General features: G+C 49.6%; 2 protein-coding genes across 2 annotated transcripts; one reads left to right on the top strand and one right to left on the bottom strand.

The window, feature by feature from the left end:
- Positions 1-1,881, bottom strand: ERICH4 (glutamate rich 4). The gene is made up of 2 exons (XM_055551163.1): positions 1,708-1,881; positions 1-222 (listed from the first exon to the last, which is right to left on the bottom strand). The coding sequence occupies exons 1-2, from the start codon at positions 1,879-1,881 to the stop codon at positions 1-3; spliced, it is 396 nt and encodes a 131-aa protein (XP_055407138.1).
- A 5,972-nt stretch (positions 1,882-7,853) lies between these two features.
- On the top strand, positions 7,854-13,708 carry DMAC2 (distal membrane arm assembly component 2). Its single transcript, XM_055552821.1, has 6 exons — positions 7,854-7,956; positions 9,541-9,737; positions 10,923-11,003; positions 11,778-11,914; positions 12,019-12,181; positions 12,555-13,708. The coding sequence occupies exons 1-6, from the start codon at positions 7,906-7,908 to the stop codon at positions 12,733-12,735; spliced, it is 810 nt and encodes a 269-aa protein (XP_055408796.1). The 5' UTR covers positions 7,854-7,905; the 3' UTR covers positions 12,736-13,708.
- The last annotated feature ends 2,592 nt before the right edge of the window (positions 13,709-16,300 follow it).

Here is a 16,300-nt window from a genome sequence, read left to right as displayed (position 1 = left end):
TCAGATAGTCATCTCAAAGTCAGGAGGGCGGTGGTGGCCAGGGACTGGACTGGAGGCCCCCTCCAGTTTCCCTTTCAGCTCTCTGTCCTCCTCCTCTTCCTCGGTGTTCTCCTCTGCCTCCTCTTCCAGGAAGGCCACCAGTTCCTCCCGCAGTGCCCCCATCTCCAGTCCCAAGCTGCACAGCTGGCCCAGCAGCTGGACATCCACTCGGCGGAGGTTCCCCTGGGGTGGGAAGGGTCAGTCATGTGCATGACACTCCAGAAGGCAAAGGGCTAGTGTGCCTCTGCCTAGAAACCTGGGTGGGAGCAGCTCCCAGCTCAAGTCCCAACACAGATACTTTGCCTAAACAAACTTTAGTCAGGATCCTGAACATTTTCAGGGGCCCATCAATACTTCTTTGTATCCGTAAAATCCAGTTTTAGCAAGAATCCCCCTCTTTGTATGTTTTGGGTTTCCCTGGTGACTCAGACGGTAAAGAATCTGCTTGCAATGCAGGAGACCCTGGTTCAATTTCTGGGTCGGGAAGATTCCCTGGAGAAGGGAAAGGCAACCCACTCCAGTATTCTTGCCTGGAGAATTCCAGAGACAGAGGAGCCTGGTGGGCTACAGTTCATGGGGTCATAAAGAGTTGGACTCAACTAAGAGACTAACAACACCCTCTTCCATATCTGATCAGATTCCTCGTCCTCCCCGCTCCTCCATCCCCCAGGTAATGGCTGATCACCCTGGCCTGCCTTCAGCAAGAATCCTGATAGATCAGTTTAGCCAGACTCCCCCCTTACCCCTGAGGTTGCCTCCTAGGAATTTTTCTTTTTTTTCCCCCCTTTTGGCTGTGCCACTTGGCATGTGGGGACTTAGTTACTCCACCAGGGATTGAACCCCAATCCCCTGCATTGGAACCTCTCTGAGGCTTAACTACTAGACCTCCAGGGACACCCCAGCCTCTTAGGAATGTTCTATCCCCTGACCCTGCTCCTTGGCCGTCAATTCCCAATTGCCCGTGCTATATTCAAAGTTCAGCCCAATCTCTCCTCTACTACAAAATCCCATCACAGCGGGTCTTTATACCTACAGCCTTGCCATCTTTAACAAGTGTCATCAATTACTTTTTCTTTAACAGTCCTGGCCCACAGCATGCGGGTGGAACCCTCACTGTGTCCCTGGACTCTGTCCGCCTGCTTCTGTCCTGTCTCCCACTGTCTTGGTCTCTCCATTTCATTGTCCCCTGCTTTCTCCACCTCTCTTGTTCGCTCCCTGTGTCTTGAGTCTTAGTCTCCGTCTCTCTTATTAGGTCTCCCTCTCTTGTTATCTGTCTCCATCTCTCTGTCTCTACTTGGCTGTCTCCCTCTCTGTCTTTTTAGATCCCATCTTTCTGTCTCTATTTCTCTGCCCCTGCCTTTGACTTTCTGCATCTCTGTCTTTCAGATTTAATATAAGCCTGTCTTTGGCTCTCATTCTCTGCATTCCATCTCTTGTCTCTCTCTCTCTCTCTGGGTCTCTCTGTCTCTATTACTGTCTCTCACTCTTGGTGCTGTTCTGTCTCTGTCTCCATCTCACCCTGTGTGTATCTGTCTCTGCCTCTGTTTCTCTATTCCTGTCTCTCACTTTCTGTCTTTCAGTCTCTGGCACCTTTTATTTTCATTCATCCCCATTCATTTATCCACTCCCCACTCCCCCATCTCTGATTCCTCTGAACCCCTCACTCACCAGCTCCTTCCAGATCCACAGCAGACTCTCCCTGGCACCTCCAGCGCCAGCCCCTGGGGACGCGAGGGTCTGACCCACCTTCTCCACTGGGGGGACTCCCCTCAGGGCCCGCGGGGGTGGGCCCAGCCCCGGGGGCACCAGTCCAGCCTGCCTCAGCTGCTTCCAGAGCTCCATAGCCTCTGAACTGCCGCAGCCAGTAACAGGAAGTAGCAAGGTCCAGAGTGACCTAGCCCCTGGGGAGTTGGGGGCGGGGGGAGGGGAGTAAAGGGCAGTGGAGGGTGGGGGAGCACCCCCTGGCATCACAAAGTCCGTTCTCCACAGAAAATCAGCAGCTTCGTGTGTGTGTGTTGGGGGGGGGGTGGAGGATGTATGTATGTGTGTGTGTGTGTGCGCGCGCGCGCGTGTGTATGTGTGTGTTTTAATTGAAGTGTAACATCAGGTCTCTCACACGGATCCTACCTCAGCCCCTCTGGCCGGAGGTCAAACTCTACCCCTCCCTGCCTCTTCTCAGATGGACCCTTCACGTGTGAGCGGCCGCCCCGCCTCTTCTTGCCCCGCCCCCCTGGGTCCCGCCCACTGCTCCTCCCCAACGCCCCCTGCAGCCCTCTCCTCCACTTACCTCTATCTTCCCCTGGTTTGATCCTTGCCTATCTTCCCCACTCTGGCCCTTGCAGGGCTTCCCAGGCCCTGTGCCTGAGGAGCCAGGAATGGCTTCCAGGAGAACGATCCCTCAGCCGGAGTGCCTTGGTGTCCAGGCTGCTGGCCCAGGCTGAGCAGCAGTTCTGCCAACCCTGGACTTGTCCATAGACATTATCACTAGCAGTTCAGGCCCCGCCATGAACTGCAGCACACCAGGCTCCTCTGTCCTCTTCCGGGAGTTTGCTGAAATTCATGTTCATTGAGTTGGTGATCGATCCCTGGGTTGGGGAGATACACTGGAGAAGGGAGTGGCAACCCACTCCGCTATTCTTGCCTGGAGAATTCCATGGACAGAGAAGCCTGGTGGGCTAAAGTCCATTGGGGTCACAAAGAGTCAGACATGGCTGAGCAACTAACATTTACTAATGCCAGTTACAGAACCTAGGCAGTGACTTACTGTACAAATCTTCAACTTTTCTGTATATTTTCAAATTGTCCTATTAAAATGTTAGGAAGCTATGATGCTATTGGTCTCTGTCTCTTAGTGGAGACAGTTGATTCCTTTGGGAGAGTTCATTGGTTGAGATTTTCAACCGATGGGAGTTGAGTCAGTGCTCATGACTGATGGGGGAGTGTTAACAGAGCTTGGCAAAGCCTTTCCCTCCAAAGATGTAGTTCTACTGCTGTAAGCAATGGAAATTTAATTCAAATTCATTTAGGTAGAAATGGGAATCTATTTTTAGGAGCTTTGGGGCAGGCCAAGAGCAGACAGACATGCTGGATTCAGGCTTTAAATGATGTCTTTGTTGTTGTTCAGCTGCTCAGTCATGTCTAACTCTTTGTGATCCCATGGACTGCATGGACTCCCATGGACACTAGGCTTCCCTCTCCTTGACCATCTCCCAGAGTTTGCTCAACTCATGTCCATTGAGTCAGTGATGCCATCCAACCATCTCATCCTCTGTCATCCCCTTCTCCTCCTGCCTTCAATCTTTCCCAGCATCAGGGTCTTTTCCAATGAGTTGACTCTTTGCATCAGGTGGCCAAAGTATTGGAGCTTCAGCTTCAGCATCAGTCCTTCCAATGAATATTCAGGGTTGATTTCCTTTAGGATTGACTGGTTTGATCTCCTTGCTGTTCAAAGGACTCTCAAGTCTTCTCCAGCATCACAGTTTGAAGGTCTCAATTCTTCAGCTCTCAGCCTTTTTTCTTGTCATGATGTCTTTAGCAGCAGTAGTAGTTTAGTCGCTAAGTCGTGTCCGACTCTTGCGACCCCATGGACAGTAGCCTGCCAGGCTCTGCTGTCCTTGGGATTCTCCAGGCAAGAATACTGGAGTGGGACTCTGGTTTTCTCAATCTCTCTGCTCTCTTTGTCTCTTTTATTGTCTGGTATTATCCACATGGTGGTAGGAGAGTTGCTGGACGTCTCGTCTGTGGTAGATTGTATTATTTTCAAAATATTTTCTTCCCTCCCACTGGTCCTTCCCTTAGGAGAGGCTTTTGTTTCCCTCCTCCCCACTGATGAGTTTGGTTGTGCAACTTGTTTTGGCTGTGACTCCTGTTGGCCTTCTTTTGTACCCATAGGTTTCACTGGGTTCCAGGGACTGCTCTCTCCCTTTGACCCTTCAAGGATAAGGGTGTAATGGAGCCTCTCTGTGGCTAGTTTACAGGTGTTTGACCATCCCTCATTAGATACTCCTCACTTTGTAAATCGTGCTATTATTAAATGCTCAATTATCTTACTTGTTTGTGACTTACTTTTCTGCTGGGATCCTGACTGACACAGAATTCTGTTGGATAGATCTACCACAGTTTTTTTTTGTTTTTTTTTGTTTTTTTTTTTTTTTGAAGGGGCTTCCCTGGTGACTCAGCAGTGAAGGATCCGCCTGGCAATGCAGGAGATGTGGGTTCAATCTCTGGGTAGGGAGGATCCCCTGGAGCAGGAAATGGCAACCCACTCAGGTATTCTTGACTGGAAAATCCCTTGGACAGAGGAGCCTGGTGGGCTACATATAGTCCATGGAGTTGCAAAAGAGCTGGACACGACTTATCGACTAAACAGCAAAACAACAACCACCACAATTTATTGGTTGTATCTCATGCTCTACTGCTGCTGCTAAGTCGCTTCAGTCATGTCCGACTCTCTGCAACCCCATAGACAGCAGCCCACCAGGCTCTCCCATCCCTGGGATTCTCCAGGCAAGAACACTGGAGTGGGTTGCCATTTCCTTCTCCAGTGCATGAAAGTGAAAAGTGAAAGTGAAGTTGCTCAGTCGTGTCCGACTCTTAGCGACCCCATGGACTGCAGCCTACCAGGCTCCTCCGCCATGGGATTTTCCAGGCAAGAGGACTGGAGTGGGGTGCCATCGCCTTTTCCGATCTCATGCTCTACCACCTCTTTATTCTTTTGCCTTCAATCTTTCCCAGCATCAGGGTCTTTTCCAATGAGTTGGCTCTTCATATCAGGTGGCCAAAGTATTGGAACTTCAGCATCAGTCCTTTCAATGAATATTCAGGGTTGATTTCCTTTAGGATTGTCTGGTTTGATCTCCTTGCTTCCCAAGGGACTCTCAAGAGTCTTCTCCAGCACCACAATTCAAAAGCATCAATTCTTAGGCTGTCAGCTTTCTTTATGGTCCAACTCTCACATTCGTACATGACTACTGGAAAAACAATAGCTTTGACCAGACAGACCTTTGTAGGCAAAGTGATGTCTCTACTCTTTAATATGCTGTCTAGGTTTGTCATAGCTTTTCTACCAAAGAGCTAGTGTCTTTTAATTTCATGGCTGCAATCATCGTCCATAGTTAGCATCAAAGATCTGTTAGGACTTCCCTGGTGGTCCAGTGGTTAAGAATCTGCCTGCCAATGCAGAGGCCACAGGTTTGATCCCTGGTCTCGGATGACCCCACATGCCTTGGAGCAACTAAGTCCCTGTGCCACAACTACTGAGTGTGCACAATCTAGTGCCTGAGCTCCACAACAAGAGAAGACACCGCAACAAGCCCACACACCACAACAGAGTAGCTCCTCGCTTGTCACAACTAGAGAAAGCAAAGTCTGTGTGCAGCAACAAAGACCCCCACAGCCATAAATAAATGAACAGATAAATATAATCTTAAAAAAGAAAATATAAATCAGACCATGGCATGCCTGTGCAAATGGAATAAAGCACAGTCAATTTCTTGCCCACTTCTCTGACCCAGTCTCCCACACCTCTGTGCAAGCTGGTCCCAGCTCTGGGTCTTTGCACTGGCTGTTACCTCTGCCTAAAACACTTTCCCCCCAGGCCCTTGAATGGCTGTTTCCTTCTCATCCCTCACCTCCACTTAAAAGTCAACACTTTACAGAGGTCTTTACCGATGGCCCTGTGCCTCAGTCACTCCCTATTATATGGCTTATTTTTATTTGCTTCTTATCAAACACTCTCTGCAATTATCTTGCTTATTCATTTGTTTCTTAACCATCCTCTCACTGACTGGAATGTTGGCTCCATTCCAGGGAGAGCCTTGGTTCCATGGTAATCTCACAACTCAGAACAGTGCCTGCCACATGGTAGGGACTCAGTAAATATTTGTAGAATGAATGAATGAATGAGTAATTCTACCCACAAGACTTCATAATGAATTTTCCCTTGAGATATAGCCTTGAACTCCAAACAAAAATTGCCAACACACCGCAATACTAGTCTTGAAATTCTGCCTCTGTCCCTTACCTTGAAATCTCAGATCACCATCTATTCGATTTTTCCCTTCCCTGACCCTGCTTTAAAGAAAGATGCGGGGCTTCTCTTATAGTCAGGTGGATAAGAATCCACCTTGCAATGCAGGACACACCGGTTCAATCCCTGATCCAGGAGGACCCGACGTGCCTAGGAGCAACTAAGCCCATGCACTGCAATTACTGAAGCCTGCTTGCCCTAGAGCCCATGAGCACAACAAGAGAAGCCAAAATGGGACCTGAAATAAGAAGCCCGAGTATGGAAACCAGAGCAACCCACACTCTCTACAAGTAGAGAAAGCCCACCCTCAGCAACGAAGGCCCAGTACAGCCAAAAATAAATAAATATTTAAAAAAATAATGATTAAAAAATAAATACGTGGAGTTTCTCAGCACATCTTTTTCTGTTCTAAGGAAGCATTAACAGCTAGTTAGACCTAGAGGAACAGGAAAGCTCACAGGGACCTGTGAGTGCAGTCAGAGGGAAGGAAGGTACTCCAACAGCCCTCTCCTAAGGGAAAGACTGCTGGGTACCATTTTAACGCCCATTGGAAAGGGAGGTCCGACAGACTGCTAAACACAAGAAGAGTAATAAGTGTGTGCTCCTTTAAGAAGTGTTATTTGAAAAAGTGGGGAAAAGACCTAAGATCTCCAAAGAAGACATGCAGATGGCTAACAAACACATGAAAAGATGCTCAACATTGCTCATTATTAGAGAAATGCAATCAAAACCACAATGAGGTATCACCTCACACCGGTCAGAATGGCCATCATCAAAAAGTCTACAGACAATAAACGCTGGAGAGGGCATGGAGAAAAGGGAACCCTCTTGCATTGTTGGTGGGAATGTGAATTGATACAGCCACTGTGGAAGACAGTATGGAGATTCCTTTAAAAACTAGGAATAAAACCACCATATGACCCAGTAAAATCCCACTCCTAGGCATATACCTTGAGGAACCAGGATTGAAAAAGACACATGTATCCCATTGTTCACTGCAGTGCTATTTACAATAGCTAGAACATGGAAGCAACCTAGATGCCCATCAACAGATGAATGGATGAAGAAGTTGTGGTACATACACACAATGGAATATTACTCAGCCATAAAAAGGAACAAATTTAAGTCAGTTCTGATGAGGTGGATTATTATACAGAGTGAAGTGAGTCAGAAAGAGAAAGATAAATATTGTATTCCAGGGAACATATGGAAAAATGGTTCTGAAGAATTTATTTACAGGGCAGCAATGGAGAAACAGACATAGAGAATAGACTTATGGACATGGAGAGAGGGGAGGAGAGGGTGAGATGTATGGAAAGAGTAACATGTAAATTTATATTACCATATGTAAAATAGATAGCCAACGGAGAATTTGCTGTATGGCTCAGGAAACTCAAACAGGGGCTCTCTATCAACCTGGAGGGGTGGGATGGGGAGGGAGATTTGACGGAGGTTCATAAGGGAGGGGATACATGTATACATATGGTTGATTCATGTTGAAGTTTGACAGAAAACAACAAAATTTTGAAAAGCAATTAACCTTCAATAAAAAAATTTAAAAAAATGTTATTTGCTAGTCATGTCCAACTCTTAGGGACTCCGTGGACGGTAAAAGACAATAGTCCTCCAGGCTTCTCTGTTATGGAATTCCCCAGGCAAGAATACTGGAGTGGGTTGTCATTCCCTTCTCCAGGGGATCTCGCCGACCCAGGGATCGACCCCGAGTTTCCCGTATAGCAAGCGGATCCTTCATGGCTGAGCCACCACGGAAGCCCTTTAAGAGGAGCGCAGGAAAACGGAGGGGGCGTGGCCATAAGAGACCCGGTGGGTTGGATAAGATGAGCCCCTTCCGGTTACACAGTCCTAGCAAGATGGCGGCGCCCAGGGCGGTAGGTGACCGAAGCTTTTAGACCCCCCTAAATTAGTGTCCGCTCTGCTGTTTCTGCCTTCAGGACCTCTCTCGGCGCCCAGCGGACAAGGAGCGAGAAGGAGCAGGGGCTCTCTCCCGCTAAGCCTCGCTCTGGGCGCGGAGACCTGTGGTCGTCCGGGGCCGGGAAGGATCGGTGCGGGTCACAGGCAGCGAAGGAGAGAAACCAATGGGAAAGCAGGGCGTGCCTACTGAGAAAGTGCGCCAGACCAATCAGAGGGAGGGATCCGACGGGCGCTGGGAGTCTAGGGGCGGACTATAATGGGACCTGCAAAGGATAAGGGTTTGGAAGAAATTGGCAGAAAAACTGAGGTTTGAGGTCCAAGAGTAGGAGACCAAAGGTGAGGGAAACTCATGGAATAGTTAGGAATTTTGATGGAAAACCCAAGAGGTGAATTTGGGAATTCCAAGGGAAAAGATCTAGGGGAAATTAAGGGGAGAATTTGCAATATTGTGGAAAGAATTTAGGAAGAATTCGCCAAAATCAAGGAATGGACCTAGGAAAATTAGAGTAAGGTTGGGAGCTTAAAAGGAATTTTAAGGAAAATAAGTATGTGGGCAAAACTATTGGGAGAATTTGGTTAAAGGAAAAAGAGAAACTGAAGCAGTTTAAGAGAAAACTTTGGAGGGGAACTTGAAGAGAGTTTGGGAGCTTCAAGAGGTAAGTTAAGGATGGTTTGGAGAGAAATTAAGATTATATTTGGGAGCTTCCTTGGTGGCTCAGTGGTAAAGCACCCTAGACCCCATTTCTCAGCAACAGGAGAAGTCACAGCATCAGAAGCCCGCACACAGGAATGGAAGAGTAGCCCCCCCATCACAGCAACTGGAGAAAGACTGCGCAGCAACAAAGACTCAGCATAGCCAAAAATAAAAATTTTTTTAAAAATTGTTATATTTTGGGGAAAGGAATGCCTTATTTAGGAAAACTGGTGGGAAGTGGATAAAATTAAGGGGAGAATTTGTAGTACATTAAGAGTTCAGATAATAGAGGTTTGGTGAGAGACTAAGGGCTTGGGGGAAGTTAGGGGGAGAATTTAGGAAAAGCAGAAGACCCTTTGGCCAAATCAAAGATAAAGTTTTTTGGCAGCGCTAGGTCTTGGTTGCTGTGTGCAAGCTTTCTCCAGTTGTGACAGGCAGGGGCTACTTTAGCTGTGGTGCACTGGTTTCTCATTGCAGTGGCTTCTCCTGTTGCGGAGCACAGGCTCTAGGTCAAGTGGGCTCGGTAGTTGTGGCACACGGGCTTAGTTGCTCCGCAGCACGTGGGAGCTTCCCAAACCAGGGATCGAACCCATGTCCCCTGCATTGGCAGGCATTCTTAATCACTGGACCACCAGGGAAGTCCCAAAGAGAATTGAAGATTGATTAAAGAAAAGAACTTGGGGAAATTCTGGGGAAATTTGCAGATTCCAAAGAACTGGAAGGTCCTAGAAGATAAATCAGCAGGGAAGCATTGAGGAGGGAAAATTTGGGAGGAAAAACCGGGGAATCTGTCTGTGTGTCTCGCAGGAGGCTCTGGGTTCAGCTCCTCCTCCCCTCTCCTCCCCAGTCCTTGCAGCTAGTGGCCCCAGTATGGAACAGGGGTACCAGCGGCGTCCGTGGCCTGAGCAAGGCAGTGGACCCGGAGGGCAGTCAGAGGAAGGGGAGGACGCTGCTCCAGTTCCTGACTGACCGCTTCTATGACGTGGAGGCTGTGAGGGAGTACCTTCTCCGGAAGCAGGTGTTGAAGGTGCAAAAGAAAAATCGGTGAGAACCCCTGGCCTGCTCAGCCCTGCTGTCCAGGCCTCCCCGGCCTGCCTGCCCTGCCCTTGCCACTCCAGGAAGCCCTAGGGCTTCCATTGGGAGCCGTGCCCACGTGTCTCTTCATCTCCAGCCCACATGCTTCCCAAACCCTCCAGCTCATAGAAGCAATCCATTGCCCACTATCTCCTCTTGGAGGTCTAGCTGGCACTTCAGACCTCACATGGCTAACAGCAAACCTTGGTTTCCCCCTAAAACAGCCTTCTCACCCCCAAGCCTTCCCCATCCCAGTCAGTGGCACCATTGCCCATCCGTTGTTCAGACTACATTCTAAGGAGTTATCCCTCATTCCTGTCTGCTTCCCTTTCCTCCACATCCAGTCCATCAATAAAATACCAGAATATCCTAAATTTGACCAATGGTCACCTTCTGTCTGTAGCCTGGTGGGAGCCCTTTTATTTTATGGTTGGATGACTGCAGTTGTCTCCTGTCAGTCACCTTTTGGCCCCTGTTACAGTCTACACAGCAGCCAGAGGACTCTTAAGAAAGGAAGATGGATAACATTACCACTTTGCTTAAAACCCTCTTATGGTTTCTGACTGCAACTAGAATAAAAGCCAAACTCCAAGGCCGAAAATCTGGCCCCTTACTGAGCTTTGAGACCTCTACCAGGGACGCCCACTCACCTCTCCCAGCCTGGCATCCTTATTGCCATTTATTCATCTTAATTCAAGCCTCTGAGCCTTTGCAACTGGCTTTTCCCTCGGCCTGGCAGACTCTGACCCTGAACTCTGCAATCCCTCTTTCATTCAGATCTCTCAAGTTTTGCCTCCTCCAACACGCAAACCAAATCACTCACCTCCATCCGCCATCCCGACCCGAGCCACTCCTAGTCTGTTCCCTCGGTATTAACTTCATCACAGAATTGCTACTCTGTGATTTGTTCTTAACTTGGTGGTTATCTGTTTCCCCTGTGAAATAACTGCAGGGGCAGGGACAATGATCCGCCTTGGTCACACTGTCCCCTAGTGCCCAGCACTTTAGAGGCGCTCAGTAAATATTTGCCATCTGACTCAGTCTGCCTGCATATCTCAGTCCCGTGCTATGGACTGTGACCCCCTCAGCAGCACCGGGGCCTGGCAAGGGGTGTGGTGCTTTAAGGCTCACCCTCGGCTACTCTTCTCCCGGCAGGTCCTTCACCTACATCAAGGAGCGATACGGCCCCTACGTCGCGGGGGCCTATTTCGTCTTGAAGCAGGGAGGCGCAGTCAAGTATGACGGCAAAGGTGTCAGAATGGGGGGTGGGGGTTGGGGAGGCGGGAGAGCCACTTTCTAAGCCTGGGGCTTATCCGTTGGATGGGCTCATGTCAGTCCGACTGGCTTCTGTGCACACCCTGGTCTCTGCCCGTTCCTGGCCATGTGGCTGGGGACTTGTTCCTGAGCTTCAGTTTTGTCATCTGTAAAATGGGATGGTGGTCATGTCTAACCTACACGGTGTACTGTAAAGATTCAGAGACACTTTGCAGTCTGGACACTTGTCATGGGTCACAGGCCAACATAGCACATGTGCTCGGTCAGCACTGGTGTGTCTTTTCTTTCTTCCTTCCCCCTCCTCCTCCTCGTTTTCCCCCTTTATTTTCCTTCTTTTTTGAAAACACAATTCACATAGGCTTCATCTAGCCTTCTTCTTGGTTCCGATTAAGATTTTCACTTGTTTTGAGCACTTTCTCCAGCACCTTCCTTAGAAATGGTATACCTGTCTGTAAATATCTCAACGTTCACCCATCTCCAAGGATTCTTGTCTCATAGCTCTTTTTTCTCATGTTAATATCCATAATTTCTTACACCCTCAGCTTCCAGGTATGTAAAATTGGCCAAACACTCCATCTTTGATGGGGTTGTCAGGGGACCCAATGAGACCAGACATGTAAAGCCCTTAGCGCAGGGCCTGGTGTATAGTGAGTGCAGCAGGTTCTCTGATATGGTGCTAGGAGTGTTAAGAGGTTGAAAGGTTGTGGGACCCTGCTGACACTCGCTCTCTCCCAGGTTTCGGGACAGGGAGTGGATGCGGGCGAATGAGCAGGGCCTTTCCTCTCTCGAGTTCCGGAAGCTCCAGGAGGTGCCCGTGGAGGCTGTGGATGCCAGTGGTTGTGCCATCAACTACCAAGGCCTGGACAACCTCTGTGAGTGGGGTGAGGGGGGATGAGGTGGAGACGGACCAGGCTCTGCCCTTTCGTGGTGGGCTCCAGAAGGGCTGTCAGTGCCATCCTCCCTCTGCCCCCTGCAGTGGCCCTGAAGGAGCTCCAGTCCCTGTCGCTGCGGCACTGTCCCCACGTGGATGACTGGTGTCTCGGCCGCCTCTACCAGCTGGCTGACTCACTGCAGGAGCTCTCCCTGGCCGGCTGCCCCCGCATCTCTGAACGGGGCCTCGCCTGCCTCCACCACCTCCAGTGAGACCTCAACTCAGGCTGGGCCCCAGACCAGGGGAGGGCAGTACCCCCATCCCTGCCTCCTGGACAGACCTAGAGCTGGTGGTGGGTCAGCATAGATGAGCTGTGCAGTGAACCTCTGGGAGGGTGGGAAGACTCTTAGTCTTCCTGCCTTTTTGTATGAATGAAATTACAAGATATTTACACTGTTGTGGGACAGCAGGAGCCAGAGGTGTGCAGTTTGTAATGAACACAGTGGGTCTCATATACTTGAGCAAAGATTTTATTCGAAAGCTGGGGGTCAGCATGGGGGCAGGTACACCCCCCACACTCACACACACAGACACCATCCTTACATGTGACCCACCCCTCCCCCCATCTTGCCTCCTCTCAGGAACCTCCGCAGGCTGGATATCTCCGACCTTCCTGCCGTGTCCAACCCGGGCCTCACTCAGATCTTGGTGGAGGAGATGCTGCCCCACTGTGAGGTTTTGGGGGCTGACTGGGCACAGGGCCTCAAGGTGGGGCCAGAGGAGCAGTCCCGGGACGCAGCCGGCAGCCCCATCCCCGCCTAGCCTTCGGCCCCTCCCCATCAAGCAAGGTCTCTGCCAGGCTGTGCTGAGTGCCCAGCAGCTCATCCTTCTGGCTCTGTTCGGCTCATTCAACTCGGGGGGTCGGGCTGGGGTGAGGGGAGGAGAGCCTGAGGTTGGGACATTTGTTCTCCACCGCCGGGGTGCTGTGGCTGGCTGCACCTAGCCTGAAGCTCACAGCTCCTCTCAGCTTGTCAGATAGCCCTCTCCACATGCTTCTCTCCTTCCCAGTTTCAGGAGCCCCCTTCTCTATCCTGGGGGAGGTAAGGGCCCCTGGCTGCAAGTAGCCCCGGGGAGCTGCACTCTCCCCTGTGGTTGCCCCACACCGTGCCCACTTCTCTGGCAAGAAACTTCTCTTGACTTCTGTCAGAAGTCGGATTATCCCACTTGCATGTGCTCCTGTTTCCTGCCAGGGGGCACTACTGGCATTCTACAGGGCTGGTTCTTCCCTGTGTGGGACGACTCGGCTCACTGCGGGCTGCAGTATCCCTGGTCCATATCCACTACATGCGGGGAGTCCCACAGCGTTCTCCTTATTGACACTCAGCTCCAAATTCAACGTTGTTTGCTTTGGGCCTTTGAAGTATTGTCCTTTGCTAACTGGCCTGATAAGGGTTGCCAGTAGAGGGCGCCCGAGAGATGTTCCTCAAGGGAGGAAAGGCTTTTGCTTTGTGGCTCTGCTCAGGGGTGCTTGCTTCAGCTGCCCTGCAGTGCATGGTGGTGCAGGGCTCCCCGCATCTGCTGAGGTGAATCAGGTGGTCAGCAGCTTCCCCTGGCGCCCTCCACCCCCGACCCTGCACAGGACAGCCTCCACTGAGGTGTCTCTCTGAATGCCTCTCCACCATACCCCTGAAGGTGGATTTCCAGTAACTCCCAGGGCCCCTTACCAATGAATCCCCTCCTTATTTCACGTTGCTGTTAAAGTCATTGATTCTCTATATTAAACTTTCCCTGTTCAAATTACTGTGTGGCTTTTCTCTCTAGACTGGATCCAGACTGATAAGAGCCTTGGCATCTGGAGTGTTCCCAGAGATAAACTCACAAAGTGTTCCCAGAGATAAATTCACAAAGACAGGATTTGGGGGTTGGTTTGTTCCTGCCTTTGGCTTGATTGCACTACTGAGCTCCTTGGCAGTGGGAAATGAGACATTAGAAATCCATGGCCTAAATGTCATCAACAGGATGAATGGATAATGGTGCCTTTGGCTTGAGTCCACTGCTGAGCTCCTTGGCAGTAGGAAATGAAACATTAGAAATCCATGGCCTAAATGCCATCAACAAGATGAATGGATAACAAAGATGTAGGGGGTGTATGTGATACATAGTGAATACTACTCAGCCGTGAAAAAGAATGAAGTAATGCCATTTGCAACAGCATGGATTGACTGGGAGATTATCATATTAAGTGAAGTAAGTCTGACAGAGAAAAATATGATATCACTTATATGTAGAATTTTTTTTTAATGATACAAATGAACTTCAAAAACTCATAGACTTAGAGAAAAACCTAGGGCTACTGGGGGAAGGAGAGGAGATAGCCTGGGAGTTTGGGAAGGACATGCACATGCTGCTGTATTTAAAACAGACGGAGTTCCTTGGTGGTCCAGTGGTTAGGACCGTGCTTCCTCTACTAATGGCGTGAAAGGTTGCTGCCGTGGGCTGTGTGTTTCACCGGGACCCGTGACCTCCGGAGGAGAGGATTTCAATCTGGGGTCAGAGATGAGGCTTGACTGCTTGGGGAACTTTTTGTGTAACAAAAAAGTATAGAGATAGGAAAGCTTCTGACACTGACATCAGAAGAGGACAGAAAGAGGGCCCCCTTGCTAGCTTTTAGCAAGGTGTTTAATATCTGTTAGAAAGCTATTAATCAGATAAGAGAGACACCTCAAGGCTGAGGGAGTTTCACTAGCCCTCTCCCACAATAGATAGGATGGCATCCCCCAGCCATAAAACAATTGATAGGAATACTGGTTTGTTGAGCCATTATCAGCCCAAGGTTTGAGAAAAGAAAAAAGTTATTCTTGGGTGGAACCATTTTGAAGAAAGGCAAATTCTACAGCAAATACATAGTTTAAAAAACATTTCCACAAGAAAAACATTAGTTCGCTCAAAGCAGGTCGTCTGCCACTTGCAGTTTATTTCCTCCTGCTGCTTGGGAACCTCTGGCCTTCCTGCCTGTTACCCTCTCAGGCACACGTTCAATCCTTGGCTGGGGAACTAAGAGGGGTCAAACAAAAAATAGGCTAAATAACCAACAAAGACCTTATGTATAACACAGCGAACTCTGCTGCATGTTCTGTAATGGGAAACGGATTTGAAAAAGAGCGAACATGTACATGAATCACTTTACTGTACACCTGAAACTAACACACTGTTAATCAACTATTGTTGTTCAGACACTCAGTCGTATCCAACTCTGTGTACCCAAGGACTGTAGCTCACCAGGCTCCTCTGTCCTTGGGATTCTTGAGGCCAAGAAGACTGGAGTGGGTTGCCATTTCCTCCTCCAGGGAATCTTCCCAACCCAGGGATCAAACGTAGGTCTCCTGCATTGGCAGGCAGTTTTTTTTTTTTTTTAAACCACTGGGCTACCTGGGAATACTCCAGTATAAAATAAAAATTAAGAAAATAACAATCCAAGGCATGCAGCAGCATTACAAAAATGTTATCGCCTGGGGTTGTGATGAGGTGCCAGTGAGGTGCCACGTGCCCTGGGGGGCCCTGTGGCTGCTGGGCGTGACACTGGCAGTAATGACAGCTCTAAAGATAGGGTTGGGCAGATTCCCTCAAGTGCCCAGCTCAGTCACCCGCCTCGGAATTGGCAAGCTCCCATGACAGCATTTCCCCCCCACCAAAGTTATTGCTCACAGATACTGCTGAAAATACAACCCAGTGTTTAGGTTTGTGGGTTGCTGAGTTATGACACTTGAATTCCCCAGTCTGGACAAGTTTCTTGTCTGGTGGTAGTGAGGGCGCTGACTGGTACACAGTGGGATCCAGAAACCTGGAGTCAGATCATCTGGTTGGACCCAGAGCAAACAGATGACCTCGAACCCCCGAGTTCCTGGAAGCCTTCCCTAACAATGTGGGGAGACCACCTGCGATTCTGCACTTGAAAACCTGGCCATGACCTCCCCTGTGCCTTGAAAGGAGACCTGCTTTTCTTGAGACTTACCACAAGCGCCCCCTGCTGTCACTAGACCCACAAGTGCCACGGGTCAAGCCTCAGCACGCTCCGGGGAGCGGGTGCTCATGGTGACCCAGAAGGGAACCGCTCTTACACAGAAGGGCAAGACCTGCAGACAGATGTACAGTCAACACTCAAGAAGCCGCACGGGAGTGGATTCTCAGGGTGTTAAGCCAGTGAGAGCGGACCTCACTGCACGGAGCAAAGCTCACTGATACAAGGCCGCTTACTGGAGACTGGATATAATGAGTTAGTTAGTGCAGCTGGTGTTGTCCTGACAGTTTTCTTGCTTGGCTGACTGGAACTTGGGACTCAACAGTGACCTATGGTTACTAAGGTGAGAAACCCGAACTGCCCAGGCAT

The sequence above is a fragment of the Bubalus kerabau genome, chromosome 17 (assembly GCF_029407905.1).
Source record: "Bubalus kerabau isolate K-KA32 ecotype Philippines breed swamp buffalo chromosome 17, PCC_UOA_SB_1v2, whole genome shotgun sequence".
NCBI classification, from domain to species: domain Eukaryota; kingdom Metazoa; phylum Chordata; class Mammalia; order Artiodactyla; family Bovidae; genus Bubalus; species Bubalus kerabau.
This window is presented reverse-complemented; position numbering and strand designations above follow the sequence as displayed.

Excerpts from the sequence above, each read along its gene's own strand:
- DMAC2 (XM_055552821.1), top strand. The coding sequence starts at position 7,906 with ATGAGCCCCTTCCGGTTACACAGTCCTAGCAAGATGGCGGCGCCCAGG. Across the intron at positions 7,957-9,540 it reads AGATGGCGGCGCCCAGGGCG|TCCTTGCAGCTAGTGGCCCC; the intron begins GTAGGTGACCGA and ends TCTCCTCCCCAG. Across the intron at positions 12,182-12,554 it reads GCCTGCCTCCACCACCTCCA|GAACCTCCGCAGGCTGGATA; the intron begins GTGAGACCTCAA and ends GCCTCCTCTCAG.
- ERICH4 (XM_055551163.1), bottom strand. The coding sequence starts at position 1,881 with ATGGAGCTCTGGAAGCAGCTGAGGCAGGCTGGACTGGTGCCCCCGGGG. Across the intron at positions 223-1,707 it reads TGTGGATCTGGAAGGAGCTG|GGGAACCTCCGCCGAGTGGA; the intron begins GTGAGTGAGGGG and ends TTCCCACCCCAG.